The sequence below is a fragment of the Ailuropoda melanoleuca genome, chromosome X (genome assembly GCF_002007445.2).
Source record: "Ailuropoda melanoleuca isolate Jingjing chromosome X, ASM200744v2, whole genome shotgun sequence".
In the NCBI taxonomy this organism is placed as follows: Eukaryota; Metazoa; Chordata; class Mammalia; order Carnivora; family Ursidae; genus Ailuropoda; species Ailuropoda melanoleuca.
Genome location: NC_048238.1, coordinates 51909063 through 51926525, shown reverse-complemented (window position 1 = coordinate 51926525; position 17463 = coordinate 51909063). Strand labels below are relative to the sequence as shown.

Here is a 17463-nt window from a genome sequence, read left to right as displayed (position 1 = left end):
AAATACCTTAAGGGAAGTCATTTCATCTCTTTTTAGCCTCAGTTTCTATACAGAAAAGAGTTAATATAGCAGGCCTGAAACTGCTGTTCTTAAAAAGGGCTGCTTGTAAGATTGGCCCTCTGCTCAGGTGTGCAAACTTGGGTTTTGGTAGGGTTTCCTTTCTTTTGATAAGACTGACTCATTATGCCAAGAAACAGACTCTTAACCATAGAATACAAACTGATGGTTACCAGAGGGGAGGTGGGTGGGGGGATGGGTAAAATGGGTGATGTGGACTAAGGAGGGTACTTGCTGTGATGAGCACTGGGTGATGTATGGAACTGTTGAATCACTATATTGTACACCTGAAACTAATATTATACTGTATGTTAACTAACTGGAATTAAAACAAAACCTTAAAAAAAATCCCTGGACTCCCAGACTCCAGGGAGCTTCCCTGATAGACAACATTTCACACATGTTGTCACAACCCATTGCTAGAGGAATTAAATACATATTGTGTTACTCCACTGGGAGAAGACTCTTAGAAGCTTGCATCTGGTTTCCTTCAGACTTTGCTCCATGTGCCTTTTCCCTTCGCTGATTCTGTTTCGTATCCTTCCACCATAATAACTCATAGCTGTATGACTATATGCTGAGTCCTCTGAGTCATCCTGGCAAATTGTCAAACCTGGGGGTGGTCTTGGGGACCCCCCAAGAGTTTCCCTATCTGTGTAAACAATTAACAACACCACTTACCTCACAGGGTTGTTGGGAAGATCAAATAAGATAAAAAAGGAATGACATTTTGTAAATAGTAAAGGGCTGCACAAACATCCCTATATTCAGAACTTTCAAACATATATATTCAATACCAACTGCAGTTCTGCATGCATTTAGGAAATGAATTCCAGAAACTGAATTTCAGTAGTTTCCAAGATTAGGAAAACCCAATAGATTCCTTCCTGTTCTCAGAACCAAAAAATTAAAGGAAACCGGCTGAATGAGTGGTTGGTAGCCAAGAATATTATGTACAGGTCTTAGGCCGGTATTGAAATGACACAAAGAGGCACGTTAGGTGGGGCTGTATCAGAGAAGCTTTCTAAATAGGCAAGAGCTGTTTTCCACAAAATCTCCTGAGCCATGCTAGTACCCAATGAAAATCAATCTTATTGCTTTATAGTTACCTTGCATATTTAAACTGGCAATAATGTGTGTGTGTGTGTGTGTGTGTGTGTGTGTGTGTGTGTGTGTATACACTTAGGGAGGTAACACGTGAAAACAGTGTGGTAAAAAATAATCCAAATAATACATACAAAGGGCAAGTTCCCTCTGCTGCCCTACTCTTCCAAAATTCCAGTCCCCTATCCAAAAGTAACCATTGTTATCAGCCCGGTCCAGCTCTTCCAGACATTTTTTTCTAGGCATTTACATATTCTAGATATTTACACATAATATTAATACCTTAAAAATACATATAGCGAATAAATATATAAATATATTATAGCAAATGTCTATAGAGTATTTATGTAGATAAAAAAGTTGGGGCGCCTGGGTGGCTCAGTCGTTAAGTGTCTGCCTTTGGCTCAGGGCGTGATTCCAGCATTCTGGGATCAAGCCCCACATCAGGCTCATCCTCTGGGAGCCTGCTTCTTCCTCTCCCACTCCCCCTGCTTGTGTTCCCCCTCTCACTGGCTGTCTCCCTGTCAAATAAATAAATAAAATCTTAAAAAAAAGTAATATACATACACACATATACATGTGCATATTTGTGTGTGTGTACCTATTGAAATGTGTTAAAGATAAGTAGAATTACACTCTATGTATATATTATTCTGTAACTTGCTTTTTTCCAGTTTTAGAGATTTATTTATATCATTGCATATAGATCTAACTCATGTTTTTGCCATAATGAAATATTCTTGTGCATGCCTTCTGTGCACATGTGCAAGGTTTTTCTAGGGTAAGAACAAGTGGAATTACAGAGTCATGGGGGTACACACTTTTAATATTAATAGATACTGCTGCTAAATTTTCCTCTAAAGTGGCTATTTCAATTTACACACTTGCTAGCCAAGTAGGAGAGTACTTGTGTCCCTGCACCCTTACCAACATTTGATATTACTACACTGCAAAATTTTACCAATTAGATGAGTGAGAAATAGTATCTTTCCATTATATAAGCCACATTTTGTCAGAACTGTCTGACTCCACAAAGGGAATTGAGTCCTGGGTTACTATAGCTCATGGCAATCTTCATTAATCAGAACCTATTCCTCCTCAAATTTTTCTACAGCAATTCTTCAGTGATAAAAAAAATACTTAGAACAAGAAACTACCTTTATTTCTTAGAAAGAGTGATTTACATGTGATAAAAAGGTACCGTTTACATTAAAAATTCGTTTCCTCTTTTTAAAAAAAAATATTTATTTACTTGACAGAGAAAGAGAGAGACACTACAAGCAGGGGGAGCAGCAGGCAGAGGGAGAGGAAGACGCAGGCTCCCTGCTGAGCAGGGAGCCTGAAGCAGGGCTCGATCCCAGGACCCTGAGATCACGACCTGAGCTGAAACCAAGAGTCAGTTGCTTAACCAACTACGCCACACAGGCGACCCTATGGTAATTCTCTTTTTAATCTTTTGAGGGATCTTTATACTGTTTTCCCCAGTGGTTGTACCAGTTTGCATTCCCACCAACAGTGCACGAGGTTTCTCTTTTCTCCACATGTTCGCCAACACTTGTTTCTTGTGCTTTTTGACTTTAGTCATTCTGACAGGTGTGAGGTAATATCTCATTGCGGTTTTGATTTGTGACAATGTCTAAAACTTTTAAATTAATGTATTATACTACCAACTCTTATCTACGAAAATAAGGTAAATGTCAGAAGGAACAGCTTGAAGAATTTGAAGTATAAGCCTAGGGAACAGGGGAGAAGGTAGTAGGGCAGGAATTGTTTTTATTTTTCTGATTATTGTACTGTTTGGCTTTTACAAATGATACACATGCATCTGCCATAAATAAAAATTAAGTTTAAGAAAGGTTAAACAAGACTGTAATAACAAAAAGGAAATAACTCTAATGGCAACTCAGTTATTATTTTGGAATACTCGAGGGGAATTCATCTACCCTAAAGAAAAAAAGCGTTGAAAATTATTTAGGAGAAATACTTTTCTTGTTTTTACTCTGGAAATTTAGGGGAGCTGGTGGGAGAAACGCATGAGTACTATCAGGATTTCTTGATACCAGCATATAGGACCTGAGAATGGTAGGATATAGCTAGATGGGGAAACAATCCACCCTTTCCTCTACCAGCGCTGCTAACATCACTTTGTGGATGGGAAACACCAAGCTACAGTGGAAAATAAGGTCTGGAGCAAAGGTAACTCTGTGGAATAACCTGGAAGCCAAAGACTTGTCTTTCAATAGAGACCTGATTATTGATTAGCAAGGGCCAGTTAGAACTACCACTAAGAAAAACAGTTTAGTCATTTACCAGTGATATCCGTTTTAAGTCTCTTCCTAATTCACACTATAACCAAGACCATCTACTAAGAGATCTATCTTTCTTAGAATCTCACTACAGTTATTAGAACAAAATTTCTCCACAACTAGGGACCACATTTATTATAATGTTATCCAACTATTTATTAAATACCTATTGCATAAGGTAAGGTATTAGATTAAATGAAACAAAACTGCATGTTCCCTATCTTGAATATATCCTTTTTTGAAAACCAACAATGCAACTCCGTGTGTACTATGCACATTATGTTGTCTCATCATCATCAAAAACGGTGTGCCTGTTTTTTTCCCATACAATTAAAGAGAGATGGTAGACACGAACAAATGCTGCTCTAGTAACTATTTTACCTGGTACTGGAAATGAATGGGCTGTAGTTGGCTGTCATTCTGAGTCATCTTTCTGGCCAGGGCCTCTTTCAGTGCAAGGGCTTTATTCAACTCGACCAGCTCCTTAGACATCTGAGCTTGACGTAGAGCATGCTGAGTAGTGAAAGCATCAGAAGACCTACTGATCTCTGGACTGGTTTCCACTTGCTGGAAAAGAACAGGATAATGATTTGTAAGAGAAACAAGCCATTGGAGTTCCTTACGTCCTGCTTCATCAGGTCTCACAGCTACTTCTCCATTACTGGTATTTCTGTTCTTTTAAAAACATGGCTTCTTGTACTTTTACATTAAACATGTAAGATGAATTTAGCCCAGCCTATTTCCCCACTCTCATGGTACCTTATTTCTTATATCCTTTAACTGACTCTTCTAGAGTAAACTAAGTTTCTTGCTCTTTCCTTTATTGATCGGGCTAACATTTCTTAACTTTTACCTCATTCTAAGGGGTCTTTACAGGAGAAAGAGTTCTGGAAATGGCACTTTAGCAATGGTGAAAATGAAGAAGAAGCTTCATTTATTCTCACAGAGCTGACCTCTGGCACCTGGTTTATCCCCTACCTTTCTTCTTTCAGAATATGAAAAACACCAATACGTGTTTTTTTAGGGGGAAAATGATGTCTCAAGCAAAGCACTGTCTAGCCTTTCATTTTGACTTTACTCTGTAACCTTTAGCCAACATCTAATACATTTTATCTATTCTTGCAACTCAACACTCCAGATACTCATCTTGGTTCTTTTAGCTCCTAACTATCCCATCCATAGAAAAAGTACGATGAGGAAAAAAAAAAATCCATGTCTTCTCTGATGCTTTTTTGACTTTGCCAGAATTTCCTGATTTGTTCCTTTCCTCATTCTAACTTGCTAGACAGCTGATGCAGAATACTAGCATCTAACAAGGAATCAGTAAGCCAGACTGCAAATCAGGAAAATGAATTCCCTGAGATGCCCTGCCATTCATTACCAGTGATACAATTAGAGGTGGGACCTATCCAATTCCGGGGTTTTACAAAGCTGACATTTACACCTAAGGTTTCTGGATTTCCAAGGTATTCTATGGAGGATGGTAGCAATCGGGGCCGTGCTTCCTCAGCTGAGTGATAAATTACAGGAAGTAGCACAGTTAAAGCTTCTAGTTCTACACCAAGCCAATTACTTACAGCTTCTGGTTCCACTGCAGTATCAATGGTTGCAGCCATGCATGCAGCAGTGTCATCCTACAATGACAAATGATGTTTCAAGTTTAGGAAAAGACTCTGAAGTGAGGCTCACTAGTGGATTTTATGTTGGTTATTCAATTTTTGTCAAGTATATATATAGAGACCGTTTAAGGTGCGGGACCCATTTTGTGGTATGCATACATGCCAAAAGACAGATTTCCATTTCCTACCTCTTAAGAGTCTATCCTCCTTATAAGGTCGATTGCGTAGTCTTTGTAAGAAAATAAAAATAGGGTCGTGTGGCAATTGACATATTTATTGCACCTCTCCTGCTCTGTCAGAGGTCAGTGGGCCAGAGTGAAACATTAGCCTTTCTCGTAGGCCAAAGTTTAACCCATTTTATAGACTCTAGTCTCTTTATGTTTTTACCACTAAGTCTACCTCTATAATACACAGGTCTAGTCAGTTCTCATGGACATACCACCCTAAAAACAGACATATGAAATAAAGGCAATGCAGTAGAAAAGTGAATAGAATGAAAGGTTATTTTGTATTTTTAATTTTACAGTCAGTCGAGATAGCAAGAGCCTACTCTAGAAGGAAATACATTCCACAGGTAGACACCCCAGAAAGATGTGTTCATGAAGTCAGACAAATATCCTCCAGCTTCTCTCCCTCATATACATAAGGACCAATCAATCATATGCAGCTATTCCAGGTAGGGGTGACTTGAAGGGAAAGGGTAAGCACTGATTCCCTTCCAGAGAAGGGCTATTCCTCTTTTGGACACTGGAACAACAAACAACCATCTAAAAGGGGAGCCTAAAACCACTTATTAGGACCAATTTATTTATAGGCTACCATACGCGCAAGCTCTGTTCTCCCCACTGGAATTTAGGCTTTATTTGGCCTTGGACCATATGGATTACTACTTCTGTTTAATTGATTCTGCAAGGCCTGGGAAGAAAGGATTCTTTCCAGGAAGTCACATGATTAAAGAGGTCATAGGTGAAAGAGCTATTGGCTCAATGGCAAGGAAACAATTTAGGGTTAGCACATGGAGTGTCTGCATCAGCCCAGTGAAACATTACAGAGTTGTTCAAACTTGAATCTCAGTACCTTCAAAGTGAGGAGCAAAAAGGCTCTTAGTAAGTGCTATTTGTAAAGCACTTCCCTTGCCCAAAAATTCCCAATTAGTGAGACTCAAAGAAAATTTAGAGGAAGCTCCGGTGTTGCCACATTCCTTCTCCTCATGATTTACAATACTGGCGATTCTCCAAGGGCCGCACATGAGATCCTTCTTGAAAAACAGCACTTAGATATACTATAGGTTAATGTTTACCCTTTCTTCCCTCCCATATTTTCGGTTTCGGTAAATGGACTACTTACAGACCTATCCTAGATTAGTAAAGCCTGTCACACTGGCTTTTGGAGACTTTTTTCTAGTACCTTCTGGGGGTCAGGATCAAAGTAGATGGGTTTATCTTCGAAGAAGACTTGTTACTGCGGGTTTACCTTTTGGTCTGTGGCCCAATAAAATTTTATAATGTGAAAGTGTAAGCTTTGGTGACATGTTCTACATGAACATGGTAGGATTCTGCCTTCATAATCCTAAATATAAATACGTAACAATAGGATTTATTTCAATCTAACAGCCTTTCTGTCTCTCATTCTAAGGCTACAACAGAGAACCTCTCGTAAGGTAAAAATACATGATTGCTGAAGGCGATGGTCAGAGAAACAAAGCTAGGGTATACTGAGCTATATTAACAAGCAATACCCTCCCATATGAAGTTCGTGTTTGGAGGCTGTAGGCAATACCATTACTGGGCATGCAAAATGCTTTTCATGGAGCTGGACTTAGAGGAGGGGTTAAAAACAGCAACAACGAAATTTGATTTTGTGGGAACTGAAAGGACTCCATGAATTTCCTCACAGGTAACTGCAGCAAGGAGGTTTGTTTGAATTGTATTTTAAAGGAAGAAATGGTACAGTTTAGTGCTTAAAGCCCCAGGAGGAAGATTTGGGAACAAAGGTTGCCTTCATCACTGAAAAGGGGGTGTTCACCCGTCACTTAAAATAAAAATAGTTTTAATCCAGAACGAAGGACACAAGCACTTACATTTGAACCGTTTTGCTTTCACTCTGTGAGTCTTAATAAAAGCCACAGGATACGTTGTTGTGTATTTCCAAAAAATATGTAGCTGGGTGGGTCCCCAAACAATAGACATGGAGAACTCTGATTCAAGAGGCCAGCAGGAGCCCTGGGCAAAGGGGTTTACTCGGCCTAACTGTGACAGTGGAGGGAAGCCAGGGACTTTATCAGCTTGTGGCAATCTTTCATACCTTCTTGCTTCATGCGCCAAGTGAATTTTAGTGGCAGATTCAGTGATTCTACAATTCCTCTGAGTCAGCCACCACTAGCAACTTCCTCTAGAGGCACACCAGGCCCCAGTCATATCACCAGATCCTCACCGCGGATATGCCTTCTCTTATGTTATTCACTTGTTTCCATCATCCTTCCCATGTGACTCGAAACCCCAGAAATGAGGTGGTGTGAAATCCTCTAAGATCGGTGTGGTGGCCCTGAACAACGGTGTCCTGGGTCACTCTTTTGTGATCATATAAACTTTAGCTCCAGTACGGTCCCACAGCCTAGATTATCTTAATTCTGAGGCAGCTCACACAAGGTTTTCATGCATCAGATGTTTCAGCTATATTTAAGTGGAATTATCAATGGTGAAATTTCACCTTGTGATTGCCATTCTCTGGTGTACACTCTATAATTTAGCCACAATGAAGTCCTTATTATGTTCTAAACTTTCATCCCTTTTTGCTTTGGCATATACCTTTTTCTCTACATAGATTGCCTTTTCCCTTTTGTGTGACAAACTTCTCTTAATTTTTTAGAGCCCAGTTTCTTCTCTACTGACTTTCTGAATTTTCTAGGCAGTTAATCACCCTTTGCTCATTTTGCTAATGTAAGAGGATTAAAACAGAAAGAGAGGGTTCTTAGTTTTCCTTGCCTCCTTTCCCCCTTCTATGCCACCTCTCTCATTTGTGAACCTTAACCAACGAACAAACTACAAGGCTTGCAAGAACAACTCTTGAAAATAATCAGACAGTTAGCAGGAGGCGGTTGCACCAATGTTCTTAATTTAAGCAAGAGGCATGAAAACTGGAACAGCCTCCAACCAAAAGTTTCACGGTGATTAACCACAGAACTGCTACCTGAGCCAAACCACAAGGACACACAGCCCTCCTTTTTCACCCTACAAAACTCCAATCCTGCTTTGACTCAGAGCGACCTGGAGTTCAGCAGCTCCCTGAGTGCCTCAGCTGAATGATGCCTTTAGCCTCTTTTGGAGTCACTTAAATTATTTTCTCTTGATATCAATACAGTACTTAGCAAGTTCACACAGCTACTGAGTGGCAGAATTGGCTTCCAAACAGTGCCTGTCTGGTTCTGGAGCCCAGGTTCTCCACTACTGTGGTTTGTGTGTAAGACAAATGAGCTTCATCTCGGACTGCTCGTGACAGTTTTGTACGGTACTACTTGTTCTAAAACACTGCTTTCTAGTATTTTGGGGAGTTTACTCATTTAATTTATTGGAACTCATCCTAACCCTTCCTCCCATAAGACTGCATGGTATTTTTTTAATTGACTCTTTCAGAGTAAAATACAGGTGTAGATGATTCTGTGATACCATTTTGACAAGTCTAGAAAACACTGGGCAAGACCTGAGATGGAGAATCACTGTTCTGGTAAAGTTAAAGCCTCTGCCCAAGAGCTAGAAATTACCACCAGTCATTTACGAACATGTCATGGGTTCAGAATGATAAACAAGAGGGTATAGATGGAACAGAACCAACCATAACCCCTTTACCAACCATGGTCCCTTAACATAATATGATTTCAACTTTAAAAAAAGTATATATGCCTAAGGGCTAAGATAGAGAAGGAACATCAACAATAAAAGGTCTTTAGGGTGGTAGGATTTTAAGAATTTTTCCTCTGGGAAAAACAAGAAATATCTGCTGCCCAAGCCCCCCCCACTACTATTGTAGTTCTAAAAATAAATAAAAAGGGGAACTTACATAACCATCATTCAAACTAATTTATTACTGGTTAGCAAAGAGAGCTATGGTATTCCCTGGTTGCTGTAAGTTCTCTATCAGAATCCGGCATGTTCAAAACGGAGGTAGGGCACAAGGCCTTTTGTTAAGTTAGCCTACACTGAAGGGACAGCCAGTCAATGACTGCCGCCCATGCTACTGGGCAATTCTGCAACTGCTCTGTTGCTGTGTCCAGTGTTTGATTAGAGTACTGAAATATGAATGTGCCATTGCATATGTAACCTATCATTGTTTTGATTTAACGAATTCAATATTCAGATCCTATCCAATGATCCATGATCTCTGTCCTCAAACAGCTCACAATCTGGTTGTTTCAGCAAATGACAGAGTTAGATGTGTTTATATGCAGCAAGAGAAACAAACAAAAGCAGTTAAGTCTATTTACACTGCCCTTCCTTGGCTTACCGATAGCTGGGTAATCACTTGCTGCAGGTTACGAATTATCTCTACGTTTTCTTTTAATTCCTGGTCTTCCAAAGTTTCCACTAACTTCTGAAGATCTACTTTGAGGCTGAAAATTCAAACAAAGGAACCCAAAGGTTGATCATACTGCAGAGTCCAGAGGATTGACGATTATATGCTAAGACTATAGGTCACTAGCACACATTTGGTATGAAACTTACGCTGCATGCCGCCTGAGTTCCTCTAGCTTGGCGTTCATCTTTTCATTTGCTTGTTCTGTCTGCAACAGAGACCCAGGAGATCATCAGTGGCAGTGCCTGACAGCCTCCCCTAATTATGCCCTCGCTCCTACTCCTATGCATCAAAACCTAGCGAGAGAGGTTGCCTCCTTTGCTGTTTCAAGGATTTAGTGGGCTTTGGTGATTTAGTGAGAAATGGCATTTTTTAAAAAGAGAGTCACAGAAATTAGCCCTTCAGTCAACATGAGCTACTAAAATTAGCATCTAAGCAGCTGGGTCTTATGCTTGCCATGAAGCTCAGACTATGGTGTGGAGTGTGAAGCCTTAATTCCATATAGAACTTTGCAACTGGGGGAAAAAGCAATACTTCCTGGCACTCTACTCCCTACTGTTTGCAAAAAAACCCACTTACTTTAAACTGCCTCCTACACTATACTGTTCCCTAGCTCCAGCATAAGGGCACTGAAAACATACAAGGGCCTCACACTGAATATGAGCTGAGCTTTTTTTCTTCAAGTTACACTATCTGATATGGTAGGCTGGCTTTAGTAAGAGAAAGCAAAGAAAAGGGTGAGGTACAAGAATATGGCAGAGAAGAAATGGCAGAGGGAGACACATTTTGGGAAGGGTGACTGATATTTTCCATCTTATCTCAATCACAGTATCTGTAACATGCGAGATGCTGCAACAGATTTGGGAAGGACAGTTTATAGAGGACAAAAACGTTGTGCTTCTGGTGACATTCTAACAGGACATCAAGCAATAAGCCTTCCCATAGCCATTACAGCAACCTGATAAAGTTCAGATGGGTATGTGGCTAGAGTAACAGGTACTGTCTATTACGTTAGCCACACTCACATATGTGTGAGAGACAGCTTCTGTAGTTACTTCGGAGGCACAGAATGCAGCACTGGAGACAGAAAACTGTATATAAAACTCCTCCAGTTCCCATTTTCACCCTTCCAGTAGCAATGGACAAGGGATATAGGATTTGGCCCCCTTTAAAGAATCTTTAAGCAGCTTACGCCTCCTTGACTAGAGAGCATATGGATGCGTGAAGGTGTATTAAATTACAGATGTTCAATTACATTTTGGTGGAAACTCATTTTTGCTTTTGGCAATAGTTGTGCTATTAAAAATTGAGTTGTATTTAGACTAGTAGAAAAATGTTAGTGACAGAGCCACCACACACTGATCCAGGTTACTATCAGACAGGTAGTAGGGTACAGAACTGGTGTAATCAGTTACGTAGTGATCCACTATTTGGAAATTAACCCTATGTGAGAGGAATTAACATTAATTTCCCAGCTGTTCTATCTCATCATGGCAGCTGTTAAGAGAGAATATGAAATGTGACAACATTAGGGGAAGAGAGATAGAGAAGACCTAAAATCTTACTGAGGGGACAATTACTTGCTATTATGGATAAAGATTAGGCAGGACTTTAGGTGACAGAAGGACCTGGTTCTTTCCTCTCTGGTATTTTAGAACAAATCTACTTTAAAATAAGATTCATGTGGATTCTCTGTGGTGGATATATAGGATATATACAATTCTTTTAACTATCCTGTGTGTTTGATTATAAGCCCGTGTGTCTACCCCAGAGGGGCTCCATGGAGGATACGGTAATATTAATCCATTTCTTTCCACATTATTTGTTTCTCATAATGAGAAGCATATTAAAAATTTCAGAAACCAAAGCTAGTAAATGTCCAGATTGCTAGTGGCTTAGTCATGGGGCCTCACCAAAATGATCCTCTCCAACATCTGGGCTGTCTGACCAGCTGCCTCGCTCAGACCGCGACTTAATTTTTCATTCTCCTCTACCAGGGACTGATTCTTCTCCATCAGGGACTGCAGACTTTCTGACGGTTCTACACTAAATCAAAGAAAGTAACATATTAGAAATAGACCTGTTAATAACATCTATATCAAAAGTGGATAAAAATATATCCCACAGACCTTTTACATGTGGGGGGGTTGGTTTAAAATTAACCTCCAAAAGTCTGGAAAAAAGTGTACCAATTCCAATCTATCCTTCCAGTCAGGTCATATATTGAATGAGTAAGAAATATATGCCTGAAATACTTTGAATTGTTGGTTTGCAGGAAGGTAATAATTCAGAGCCAGCCATGGTTGCAACAGAAACAACTAAACTCTATCCTTGGCTCTTGGTTTAAAATCTTTCTATTTGTGCCATGTAGCCAAAGGAGCGAAGGCTAAGCAAAATAAGTCAAATAAGTCAGAGAAAGACAATTATCATATGATCTCATTCATATGTGGAATTTAAGAAACAACACAGAGGATCATAGGGGAAGGGAGGGAAAATAAAACAAGATGAAATCAGAGAGGGAGACAAACTATAAGAGACTCTTAACTCTAGGAAACAAACTGAGGGTTGCTGGGAAGGGAGGGGGGTGGGGGGATGGGGTAACTGGGTGATACACTATATGTTAATTGAATTTAAATAAAAAACAAACAAACAACAAACAAACACAAGAAGTAAAGGCTAACTGTAGCTAAAATACATGTTCTCTCCCTCCCCTTCCCATTCTTAATCCCTCATTAAAGATTAGGGAAGCAAGGAAGGAAGAGGTGTGGAGGAGGTAGAAGTGACACCGCTCAGGGCTGAAATTTAACCTCATCAATATAAGTCAACTACCTATTTGCTGAAGTTTAGGGAAATAGCATTTAAGAAGTCAGAAACTTGATACAATGACCAGTGGCCACTGACAGCACATTTCACAATTCTCCATAAATAAGTGTTCCCTTCTAAATGCCTGCCTTGCTTGAGATCTCTTGTTCATTTGTCTATCAATTTTAAATTGCTTAGAGTGGGTGGTGGCAACAATGGTGTCCATATCAAGTAGGAGTGGAAGGGGGGGAACAGAAAGAGCTTGAAGGAATACACATAGACAAGAACCCTTGGAACTTATGCAGATTATGTGATATCTGTTCCGGACTAATGGAAAAGACCAACAAGTTGGACAGTTTGGGTTTGTTTTTTGTAATTCACTGGGATTCATTGTTCAAAAGACTGGAAAATAGGACTGGTGAAAAAAGATCAGAAGAAATACAAAGATTTGGATCTGAAGGAGACTGAAGGGAGAAATGAATAGTCGTCAAGGCTATGATAAGCAGAAAAAAAAAAGGACGTGGAACAGCTGTTCTCATTCTCAATAAAGGATCAAAAAGGATTTCAGGAACAGATGCCCTCTCACCCAGCTTAAGACCTCCAGGAATTCTTACAGAAAATCCTAGCATGCTCTTTATCACAAGGTTAATAGCAAGGCCACGCCATAAGGTCTAATGTTATACTACTGAGAATTTACTAAGACTCTTTTTAAAAATTATTTTTAATTTTTAAAAAATTTTAAAGATTTTTATTTGTTTGTTAGAGAGAGAGCACGAGCACAGAAGTGGGGGGCTGAGTGCAGAGCCTACACGGGGCCCGGTCTCACCACCCCAAGATCATGACCTAAGCTGAAATCAAGAGTCGAACAAAGTGACTGAGCCACCCAGGCGCTCCGAGAATTCAAGACTCTTATGAAAGAATGTTCAGTTAAAATGTGGATTATAAAGATAAACTATTGGCAAATTTAGTGTTATTTTAGATTGCTCTGATATTTTCTTATTGTTATTAAGTTGGAAATTTCCATGCATCGTTTATGTAAGTTGACAAGCTCCAAAGTAATGATACTTTTAACTCAAAAGTTTTTTCTCCTAAAAATTTCCAAGGTTTCTCTAAATGGGGGGAAATACAATGGAAAACCAGTATTTCCTCTTCTGCAGACTATTTAATTGTCAATGCTTGGATTTCAAGTTAGCTGAGCATGTGCGAATTGATAAACGCTCACAGAAAATCAATGGAAAAGCTTCCATGACACACATTCAAAAAGAAAAGAACATAATCCTAGAACAAAAAGCAAAAACAAAACAAAACAAAAAACCATTTATATGAACTGTACATTTTGTAAAAAGCCTTTATGAGATGTCTGTTTTTTTTTTAATTTATTTGAGAGAGAAAGAGAGAGAGAGCTAGAGCACAAGCAGGGGGAGCAGCAGGCAGAGAGAGAGGGAGAAGCAGACTCCCCACTGAGCAGGGAGCCCAATGTGGGACTTGATCCCAGGTCCCTGGGATCATGACCCGAGCTGAAGGCAGACACTTAACCGACTGAGCCACCCAGGCGCCCTGAAATGTCTCTTAAAATATACAGTTTTGAGAAAAGAAGTAGCATTTTTATTTCTCTGTAAAACGCTGAACAGCTGAGTAACTGTTTCTTAGAATCTATTCCTTGTGTAGCTGAAACTATATCCTGTAGTTATATTCTTGGTGGTTGGAAGTCTGGAATAGTTCTCATTAGTCTTAGTTCATTAGTCTTGTCTTAATAAAGCAGTCTGTGCTAAACTGAAAGGAAAGGAAGATGGGTCAGTTGCTTCTAAACTGGTTAAACTAGGGGCACCTCGGTGGCTCAGTCAGTTAAGTGTCTGACTTTTTTTTTTTAAAGATTTTATTTATTTATTTGACAGAGAGAGAGATAGCCAGCGAGAGAGGGAACACAAGCGGGGGGAGTGGGAGAGGAAGAAGCAGCCTCCCCAGCAGAGGAGGCTGATGTGGCTCGATCCCAGGACTCTGGGATCACGCCCTGAGCCGAAGGCAGACGCTTAACGACTGAGCCACCCAGGCGCCCCAAGTGTCTGACTTTTGAATTCAGCTCAGGTCATGATCTCAGGGTTGTGAAATCGAGGCCTGCATTGGGCTTTGCACTCAGCAGGGAGTCTGCAGGAGATTTTCTCTTTCCCTCTTCCTTTGCCCCTCCCCCTGCTTGTAGTCTCTTTCTCAATAAATAAAATCTTAAAAAAATAAAATAAACTGGTTAAACTAAATTAGGTCTTTAAGAGACCCCAGCTTTTCTCAGTTTCTTTATCCAACATTCTTAAAATATATCAGGAAACCAAGATTAAATTACCCAAAGAGGAAAAATTACAAAGAGAAGGGTGGTCATCTCTGGGTGATAAAATTATGGCAATTTTAAGATTTATTCTGTATATTTTTCTAAATGTCCTACAAGAAGCAATGTATCCCTTTAAGATGAGAAAAAATGATTAAGATTTTATGAAAATAAGGATATTAAAAGAAAACAGGCTCACACATACATAAGAATAAACTCCAAATGAAAACATGAAATGTAAAATATAAAACCAACGTAAGTTTCTAGAAGGAAACACGGGCGAATTCCTCTTTAACCTTGGTGTAGGGAAAGGCATTCTAATTATGAATCAAAATCCAGAAGCATGAGGAGGATGTAAACACCAAAGCCACTTTGGAAAACAGTTTGGCAGTTTCTTGAAAAGTTAAAAATGCGACCCAGCAATTCTACTTCTAGATATCTGCCCCCCAAAAAGATATGTCCATACAAAAACTTGCAAGTAAATGTTCATAACAGCAAAATTCATAATAGCTGAAAAGTTGAAACAACTCAAAAGTCCATCAACCGGGTCAATGGATAGACAAAATGTGGGTTAGCCAGACAGTGGAATACTACTCAGCAATAAAAAAGATATGAAGTAATTCTACGTGCTATAACATGGATGAATCTCAAAAATGTTATAGGTGAGAGGTGAGCGTAGCATGTTTAGAGAAGTTGAATCACTATGGTGTACACCTGAAACTAATGTAATATTCTGTGCCACCTATCCTCAAAAAAATAAGAGATGTAGTCTATATATACAACGGAATATTACTCAGCCACAAAAAAGAATGAAATCCTGCCGTTTGCAATGACATGGATGGAGCTAGAGGGCATAATGTTAAGTGAAATAAGTCAGACAAAGACAAATACCATTGCTTTCACTTACACGTGGAATCTAAAAAACAAAACAAAACAAACAAACAGAAAGCAGAAATAGACCCACAAATACACAGAATAAACTGGTGATTGCCAGAGTGAAGAGGGGTGAGAGGATGAGTGAAATAGGTGAAGGGAATTAAAAGGCACAAACTTCCAGTTACAAAGTAAACGTCATGGGGATGAAAAGTACAGGATAGGGAACACAGTCAATAATATTGTAATAACTCTGTATGGTGACAGATGATGACTACACTTATCATGGTGAGCACTGTGTAATCTATAGAATTATTGAATGACTATGTTGTAAACCTGAAACTAATATAACCTCGTATATCAACTATACTTCAGAAGGGAAAAAAAAAAGTCAGAAGGGAAAAAAAAAAACCATTATAGGTGAAAGAAGCCAGACAAAAAGTCCACATACTGCATGATTCCACATGTATAAAATGTCCATAATAGGCAAATCCACAAAGAGAATAAGCAGATTATTGGTTGCCTGGGGCTGGGTGTGGGGATAGAAGTAACTGCAAATGGACATGAATGATCTTTTTGGGGTAACAGAAATGTTCTTTTTTTAAAAAAGATTTTATTTATTCATTTGAGAGAGAAAGTGAACACGAGCAGGGGGAAGGGCAAAGGGAAAGGGAGAAGCAGACTCCCCACTGAGCGGGGAGCCTGATGCAGGACTCGATCCCAGGACCCTGGGATCATGAACTGAGCTGAAGACAGACGCTTAACTGAATGAGCCACCCAGACACCCCAGAAATGTTCTAAAATTGCATTTTGCGGTGATAATTGTACAAATCTGTAAATTTATTAAAAATCATTGATTATATCTATATCACTATATCACTTATAGTGAGTGAATTTTATGGTATGTAAATTACATCTCAATAAAGCTGCTAAAAAAATCGGAAGGCAGTAAAAAAAATAATTGACAAACTTTGCTATGTAAAAATTAAAAATTTTTGTATAACAAAAGCACCGTAAACAAAGTAAAAGAGAACAAACTAGGAGAAAATATTTGCAACACACACTATAGACAAAGGACTAATATCACTAATCTATAAAGAGCTGTTAAAAATAAGGGCCAGAATTAGGGTGGTTATTATTTTTTTTAAAAATAGCAGAAAACAGCAAGTGTTTGGTAAGGATCTGAAGAAATTGGAACCCTTGTGCACCACTGGTAGGAATGCAAAATGGTGTAGCCACTGTGTAAAATAGTTTGGCAATCTAATTAAAAAATTAAAAATAGAATTACTATATGATCCAGCTATTCCACTTCTGGGTCTATACCCAAAAGAATTGAAAGCAGGGTCTTAAAGCATTCATGGCAGCATTATTCACTATAGCCAAAAGGTGGAAGCAACCCATGTCACACAACATGTGGTAGATATGTACAATGGGATATTATTCAGCCTTTAAAAGAAAGGAAATTCTGACATATGCTACGACATGGGTGAAACTTGAGGCTAAGTGAAACAAGACGGTCACGAAAGGGCAAATATTGTATGCTTTCACTCATACGAGGTGCTTAAAATAGTTAAATGAAAGTAGAATGGTGATTGCCAGGACTGAGGGGAGAGGAGGAATTGGGGTGTTATTGTTCAACAGGTACAGATTTTCAGTGTTGCAAGATGAAAAGAGTTTTAGATGATAGATAGTGGGGATGGCTGTACAATATTGTGAATATACTTAATGCCACTGAACTGTATACTTGAAAATGGTTAAAATAGTCAATTTTATTTTATGCATATTTCACCACAATTTTTTCAAAAAGGTCCAAAGG

The 17463-nt window shown here is 39.1% G+C and overlaps 1 protein-coding gene across 4 annotated transcripts in view; it reads right to left on the bottom strand.

Annotated features, from left to right (window-relative positions):
• The window catches only part of KIF4A (kinesin family member 4A), a 108819-nt gene that overhangs the window by 39341 nt on the left and 52015 nt on the right, over positions 1-17463 (bottom strand). For all 4 annotated transcript variants that reach the window (XM_034649094.1, XM_002918014.4, XM_019798329.2 and 1 more), the window contains 5 exons: positions 11569-11701; positions 9805-9863; positions 9587-9692; positions 5045-5101; positions 3849-4034 (listed from right to left, as the gene is read on the bottom strand). In XM_034649094.1, coding sequence (XP_034504985.1) covers positions 3849-4034; positions 5045-5101; positions 9587-9692; positions 9805-9863; positions 11569-11701 — 541 coding nt within the window. The remainder of the gene's footprint in view (positions 1-3848; positions 4035-5044; positions 5102-9586; positions 9693-9804; positions 9864-11568; positions 11702-17463) is intronic.